This window comes from Aegilops tauschii, chromosome 2 (genome assembly GCF_002575655.3).
Source record: "Aegilops tauschii subsp. strangulata cultivar AL8/78 chromosome 2, Aet v6.0, whole genome shotgun sequence".
In the NCBI taxonomy this organism is placed as follows: Eukaryota; Viridiplantae; Streptophyta; class Magnoliopsida; order Poales; family Poaceae; genus Aegilops; species Aegilops tauschii.
In genome coordinates, this window is record NC_053036.3 from 409,976,315 (window position 1) to 409,984,027 (window position 7,713).

The window sequence follows — 7,713 nt, forward strand, 5'->3', positions numbered from 1 at the left end:
GCGGAGGGCCGAGGAGAGCCGTTGGAGAGCTGGGAGGCTGACGGAGTGCCCGGATCTGCCGACAGATAGTATGATAGTCGTATCGTTTCTTGATCTTTCCAAATAGTATGCCATAACTTTTGTTGCTTCCTTGCTAACATACGCTACCAATCGGGCGTCTTTGTTGGCACGTTTCTGGATCTCTGAATGCATATTATTGTGGTCTATTTCTTTCAACTGTTTGCTGTAGTTTTCTTGGTATACAATCAGTCGACACATGTTGACACAGTTGCATCCTTCATGCTACAGTTGTAGCCACTATTTTATGAGCCATTGCCAAGAACAACACTTGCTAGGCAAGTATTCTACTCCCCCTTTTCAAATTACTCGTCGTGGTTTTAGTTCAATTCGAACGAATTGAACTAAAACCACGACGAGTAATTTGGAATGAAAGGAGTAAGAAAGAGTGGCATTCGGTTAGTTACCTACATTTTTTTCAGTTAGTATTATGGAAATATGCAATGGAGGTAACTACCGTTTAGCTGGTCCAGTAAGTATTGTCCTACTTTTAATCTTTCCATTTGGGAACAGCCAGATTTATATTTGGTGTCTTTATTAGCTTAACCCTGTGAAGATTCAGAGGAGTTGCTTTGTGTTTTTTTACGGGGAGTCGCTTTGTAGTATTATCAGAGGAAAAAAAGGGAGATGTTTTTCCTTTATTATAGTGATGATGGAGGCCTTAACAGGAAGTAGATGATAAGTGGTATGTACTCCCTCGGTATCTAAATATTGAAAAACAGTATAACTGAGCCACTTAGGCCCTTCCACAGCGATTTGGCTCTCTAAACCGTCCGATTAGCTCATTCAATGTTGTCGATTGTCCCGTTGTTTCACTGTGCATGCCCGACAGCCTTTTACCACTCCACCTCAAGCGTCCCGGCCGGCCCAACACTAAATGGGCTGCTGCTCCGATGAACGACTTGGAGGCCCTCTAATGCACTGACGTTGTGTAGCCTGCGATCGTGAATAGACGGTTGGTGTCGGCGCAGAGGCAGGGGAGCACGCGAGGGCCGCATGCCTCTCGAGAGCGATGGCGGCGGCGGCGGCCTCCTCACACCACCGCACACCTTCCCTGACCGCCATACACCTTCCCTGAGCAGCAGCAGACCACCGCATCCGCTACTTCCTCTTGTCCTCCCATCCTCCATCACTGTTCGAACAACATCGACCCCGCGACGGCAGGAAGAAGATGCCTCATGGTTTTCCGGTAGCTTCCTTTGATGCTAAGGTGCTCGCTGCAGGGGAAGAAAAAGAAGCGATGAAGAATAGATGGTGTGCAGACGCCGCTGGAACCCTCTGGCTATTAGCCCCTCCCACCACTTCCATCTGAGGCTCGGATCCAATTCTTGCAATCGACTCCAAAGGGATCTCTCTGGCGACGGCGATGTATTTCCGTTGAGCGTCATCCAGTTTCTCCAGTGTGCTCACTCCAGGAGACGAACACATGAGGTACGAGCACTGTAAATCCCTTTTTGCTTGTACTTCCTCTGAACTTGAGTCAGACGAGTGTTTTTCAGGTGGTCACTACACCATGAGGAGATACAGACTAGAGTTTTCTCTCTGATTGGGTGAATGTATTTTCTTGACTGATTCTTACGGGCACACAATTCTTATCTGCCCGTCTATTGCTGGCAGGCCTCAGCAGTCAGCATATTATGTGCTTTTCTTAATTCTGAATTTCCAATTCTATTTGGATTGGATGCAATGAGTCATATTCAAAGACATCCTAGCATTCATTAGAACTGAAGTAGTATATACCCATGATTCAAAACAATGTTACCCGTAAAGCACCTGCTAATGGTAAAAATTATTGGCAAATGGGTATGTAGTGTTAGTGTTAGTGTTAGTTCAGTGGATCGGTCAATCTAACCTGACCTTGAATTTGCAAATATGTTCTATCAGAAGGAAGGATCGCATTTCTATATATTCGTCCCTTGGGTGTTCAAATTCAAGCAGAGTTCTTGCTTAATTAAGCAATCTTTCTTCTGTCAAAATATCAAACATTCTTTCTCTATGGCTGTGGACTTGAAGCAATGTATCTCGAACCATTCAAAATATACAATTCATTTTAAATTCTCATATATCATTCAGATATTTCTAATATTATTTTTAAAATGGACGGGCGCGGCAACGCGCGCCTTAATGGTCTAGTAAAACATTTTGGTAGGCCCGTCATGAGATTTCCCGGCAGCCTGTAGCTTGTATCTTGTACATTATCGTCGACTTGGATGATTGGTGGCTGGAGATCGTAAAGGAAGCCCAGCCTCGAGTTTGCGTAGCAGTCACGATCACGGGATACAATTCTTGGCTCTGAGATCCCAAGTGATAACATATACGCCTATATATACTACAAACACTCTGGTCCTTTCTGTTCTGGATTTCAAGGTTCCCTGTCGCAAAATTATTTGCCTTCGTTCCAAAAATCGCAGGCCCAAAGCCAATTAAGCGGGCCCTACATATTGCTTGGACTGGCTTGACTGAACTCCTCTCCATCCAGATTGGTGCAGATGGCATCTCCCGTGCATTATGGGACCTCCCAATCGTGGTCTCGCAGCTTAAATTTCAGATCCGCGTGACCTGCGTGGTCTCGGTGGACATCGCTGGTTCTTCAATGCTCTCCGTGCAGGCAGCTCACATGGGACGAGTGGACCAAAATGTGATCGCTTGTTGATTGATTAACAGTTGTGCAGATCCAGGATATAATACGTTCATGCATCTAGCCAGATCATCTGTGTACTTGCGCCAATCAGCTATGTATTTGAATAAGTGCAACGCGAGTCATGCATTGAGGTTAACTACTATACTTAGTAATACTATAGTGGAGTGATATTATGACTTGCCTTGTTCAGGATGGCGACGTTCGATACATCCGTATCTATATAAATCTAAAACAACCTAATTTGGGACTGAGTAGTGACATGATCTTTGCATTGGCCGGTCGGTCGGTAAGTGTTGAAAATAACGAGCGCCAAGGCGGCGGGTCGGCCGGCACACATCAATACAGCTTTGTGGGCTTGTGGCTGCCCTGTACACAAAGGGTTGTATATATCCGTAAGACCTTGTCTCAAAAAAATAATATATATCCGTAAGACATCACCAGAAAAAGGGCTACAACTTCTAGTAATTCTTGAAAGTGTCATTTTTGAAAAATAAAATGAATATTTGTTGATAACTTTTTTTGCAGATGGGTTAGAGTCGCTCTTCATACACTAGCTCTATAAATACAGTTTAGCTTCACGCGAGTCGGTTGAATCTCAAATTTGGGTTGTCGATTTTTTGGGAAGGAAGCAGCAGCCGCGCGGAGCACCGAGGCCACAGACGGCCGCAGCGAGGCAAGCGAAGCAAGGCCCGGGGATGCCGGCAAGGCCTTGGACAGGAAGGAGCTATAGCCGGCAGCGAGCTGGTATAGGCGAGTGCAAAGGTTGATGGGTGCGGTGCAGGCTCGCCGGGAAAAAAAATCTATTGGTCACCGGTTTAGAGGGATGGTCGGGGGCGGGGCCAGCACAACGGTGGGCGGCGGCGGTGGGAGGGCGGTGCGGCAAGGCTAGCGCGGGCGATGAAAACAGGCGATTGGGCTGGTGGCACATGTGGCAGTTTGAGTTAGAAGATGAACAGGACGGCAGAAAGTTGAAGAAGGCGATCTAGCCGTTCATTTTGCATCAGACGGTTCAGAACAGATGTACTAACCAAATTTGTTTTCCAGTAGACTGACACCTCTACCTGGGTCTAGCATTACTCGTGGCCAGTCCCCTATAAATACCGGGTTCTGTTCCTCAGAGGTCAGCTCAACACAGCCATCGCAACTTGGACTTCAAGTATAGTTTTGTGACTTTGTCCAGCCACCCACGTAACGGCATGGGTTCCGCGCAGGTCGATGCGGACGTCAAGCCGCACGCCGTGTGCGTGCCGCTGCCGGCGCAGGGGCACGTCACGCCGATGCTGAAGCTGGCCAAGATCCTCCACTGCAGGGGGTTCCATGTCACCTTCGTCAACTCCGAGTTCAACCACCGGCGGCTCCTCCGCTCCCGCGGCGCTGGCGCACTCGACGGAATCAAGGGGTTTCGCTTCGCCACCATACCGGACGGCCTCCCGCCGTCCGACGCCGATGCCACGCAGGACGTGCCGTCCCTCTGCCGCTCCACCAAGGAGACCTGCCTCCCGCACTTCAAGAGCCTCCTTGCCGAGCTCAACGCCTCCACCGAGTCGCCGCCGGTCACGTGCATCGTCGGCGACAACGTCATGAGCTTCACCGTCGACGCCGCACGGGACATTGGCGTGCCGTGTGCGCTGTTCTGGACTGCCAGCGTCTGCGGCTACTTGGGCTACCGCCATTACCGCACCTTGTACGACAAGGGCATCTTCCCACTCAAAGGTAATTACTTCGACGACAGATCAATCCTACAGGTTTTCAACAACACTGCGTGCCTCAGTGACACGAGAGGAATTTTTGCGGATAAATTAATCGTGCACATCCTGTGAGCATGCAGCCGCGGAGCAACTGACCAATGGGTATCTGGACACGCCGGTGGACTGGACGGCGGGGATGAGCAAGCACATGCGGCTCAAAGACTTCCCGAACTTCATCTGGTCGACGGACCCCGACGAGTACATGGCCCACTTCGCCCTCCACGTGACGGAGAGGCTGGCGGAGGCGGACGCCGCCATCTTCAACACCTTGGAAGAGCTCGAGCCGGCGGCGCTGGACGCGGTGCGCGCCATGCTCCCGCCCACCGTGCCCGTCTACACCATCGGCCATCTCCCCTTACTCGCCGAGGAGATCGTGCCACAGGGCGGCACGTTGGACGCGCTGGGGTCAAACCTGTGGAAGGAGGACGTCTCCTGCTTCGACTTTCTGGACGGCAAGGAGCCCCGGTCGGTCGTGTACGTGAACTACGGCAGCATCACGGTGATGAGCAACGAGGAGCTCCTCGAGTTCGCATGGGGGCTAGCCAACAGCGGCCAGCCCTTCCTGTGGATCATCAGGCCGGACCTCGTCAAGGGCGACGCCGCCGTGCTGCCGCCGGAGTTCCTGGAGTCCATCGAGGGGCGCGGCGTGCTGGCTAGCTGGTGCCCGCAGGAGGCGGTGCTGCGGCACGAGGCGGTGGGCGTGTTCCTGACGCACTCCGGGTGGAACTCGACGGTGGAGAGCCTGTGCGGCGGGGTGCCGACGCTGTGCTGGCCCTTCTTCGCGGAGCAGCAGACCAACAGCCGGTACAGCTGCGTGGAGTGGGGCGTGGCCATGGAGATCGGCCACGACGTGCGGCGGGAGGCAGTGGAGGCCAAGATACGTGAGGCGATGTCCGGCGAGAAGGGGAAGGAGATGCGCCGCCGGGCCGAGGAGTGGAGGGAGGCCGGCGTCCGCGCCACGCGGCCCGGAGGGCGCTCGCGCGCCAATCTCGAGAAGCTGGTCGCCGACTCCCTCCTCTCGGGCGGCAAACCGCGTGATTAGATTACCACTTGCTACTACGCATCGTATTTCAAATTGGTTACTGAGACAAGATCTAAATTTGCAAGTGCTCTCTCATACTATACGTTCAAGTTCAACTGCATGCAGCGCATGCGGTTCGCTGTACTTTCTGATTTGATACATGGACATCTTTGTCGTCTAGATTGATGCCGGTGACGAAGTTCTATTCCTGATTGCTCCATTTCCTGAAAGCAAATAATGCTCGTCACCTAACCAGCTCGTGCGCTGGAATGGTGCCGTGCGGATCCTCCTGAGAAGGACGCGCGCAACGGATGAGATCGAGACCCTTGCGTCCGGACGGAGCTCGGCCACCCTACGCATCGCCACCACTTGTCCTTCTAGTGCATTCGTCGCTTATCCATTGTATTGTACTAGCGGACCGGGACGTGAATCCTCTGACTTTGCAATTACCCTACTTTTGAGTCACTGACGGGTGGGCCCCATGCTCCGTGGGACTCATGTGTCAGTGACTCAAAGATAGGCTAGGCCACGGCAAGGAATCCTTGTTCGTTGACACGGGACGTGGATCTGCCTTGCCGCGTCATTTTTGGTAGGTGAAGTATTTTTTAGGCGTCTTGTAGTCGACGGGAACGTCCCCTCCGGAAATTTTAAAATATGTTTTTTTATCATTTATGCCACCAGTTGTGTCCCACTACTCAGTTTTGTCACTAGGATTTTCAACTGCTCAAAAGTGCCATCGCTTTGTTAGACACATGCTCAAAAATGCCACTGGACATCATTACTGTGATCTCAAATCTCTTTTGCCATGTTATAATGACGTAAATACCTATGGATCAACATGCCGGCTTTCCCTCTATCTCACTACAATCAAGTGTGGGGCCCACTTGATCCCAACAGCGTTCTTATTTTCCTGTAAAATTATTTGCTTGCTTACTCCTGACAAGTGGGGCCACACTTATCATTGTGAGATAGAGAGAACTGATATGTGGGTCTAGGCTTATTTTTATCATATAATGTGGTAAACGGGTTTGACGTGAAAATAACAATGTCTAATGACATTTTGAGCAAACATCTAACGAAACGATGACATTTTGAGCAAGCATCTCACAGATCGATGGCATTTTTGAACAATTGAAAATCCTAATGGCAAAACTAAGTTGTGGGACACAACTGGTGGCATAAATGATAAAACCCTAAAATAAATACAGGATAAATACGAGCACCAGGACTTGAACCCTGATGGACTAGAATACGACTGTCCCCCTAACCATGTTAGTGCAACGATAAAAAAATGTAGTTCACTTTCAAGAACGCTGCAGCTCACTTTCACCCAATGGGGAGTGCAAAAATATTAGGAAAACAAAAAGTTAATGCGGTTCACTTTTGACAGTGTTCTGGTTCACTTACATCCAATGTGAAGTGCAAAAATGTTAGGGAAACGACAAAATAATAATGTGGTTCACTTTTTGACAGTTGTTGCGGTTCACTTACCCTAATGTGAAGCGCAGTCCACTTCCTCGTGTGGGAAAATTTACATGCGGTACACTTGTTCATGTTTGGAAAGTTCCTTTTTAGTTTACTGAACTCCATTCAACTGGTTCTATCTGATGCAGTTCAGTAGTTGATTCTGGTTCCGCACAGGAAAACCATGTCTGCTTTTTTGTAATTTCAAAATTGCTCTTAAATCGTAAGGATTGAGAGGGTGTTCTAGATGAAAAAGTTATCTCACGTTGTTAACTTTGCAATGTCGTATCATTTGCATCATTCCGACAAGCGTTTTGAAAAATTCCACGAAAATACGCCGCTGCTACTTGACGCGCACCACACCATTTCTGAAATTCATGTAAAACGGTAAGGAATCTCAAAAAGTGTTCTGCATGGAAAAAATTCCGCCTATTGCATAACTTTCTCGCGGTGTATCACACGCCTCATTTCGACAAATGATCAAAAATTATAACAAAACACAATATAAAAAAAACCACATGCAGTTCTCTCAGTCGTCATTGCAGTGCGATTTTCTGTCTGATGCAATTCACTTCGTCGATTTTGGGGTCCGTGAAAAACAGAGTTTTCATGTTTTGGTAAATTCAAATTTGCTCTTAAACCGTAAGGAATTAAAGAGACTATTCTACTTGAAAAAGTTGGGCCTCATTGATATCTTCCCGCAGCGTATCATTTGCAACATTCTAATGAGCTGTTTGAAAATTTTCCCGAAAATACGCTCGTCGAGTGTTGCAGTTTCAAAA

General features: G+C 49.0%; 1 protein-coding gene across 3 annotated transcripts; it reads left to right on the plus strand.

Moving 5' to 3' along the window:
- Positions 1-926: 926 nt before the first annotated feature.
- LOC109736476 (7-deoxyloganetin glucosyltransferase) lies at positions 927-5,647 on the plus strand. Of its 3 annotated transcripts, none has more exons than XM_073508684.1 (3): positions 927-3,090; positions 3,224-4,411; positions 4,527-5,647. In XM_073508684.1, exons 2-3 carry the CDS (start codon positions 3,895-3,897, stop codon positions 5,486-5,488), a joined length of 1,479 nt encoding a protein of 492 aa, XP_073364785.1. In that variant the 5' UTR covers positions 927-3,090; positions 3,224-3,894; the 3' UTR covers positions 5,489-5,647. The 3 variants fall into 3 exon arrangements, with proteins under 3 accessions (XP_073364785.1, XP_020151290.1, XP_073364786.1); XM_073508685.1 differs by having other exon boundaries at positions 1,007-1,488; positions 1,557-4,411; XM_020295701.4 differs by having other exon boundaries at positions 927-4,411.
- The last annotated feature ends 2,066 nt before the right edge of the window (positions 5,648-7,713 follow it).

Bases quoted from the DNA above. Each gene is read 5' to 3' on its own strand.
- LOC109736476 (XM_020295701.4), top strand. From the start codon at position 3,895: ATGGGTTCCGCGCAGGTCGATGCGGACGTCAAGCCGCACGCCGTGTGC. The intron at 4,412-4,526 runs GTAATTACTTCG...GTGAGCATGCAG, and splicing joins GGGCATCTTCCCACTCAAAG to CCGCGGAGCAACTGACCAAT.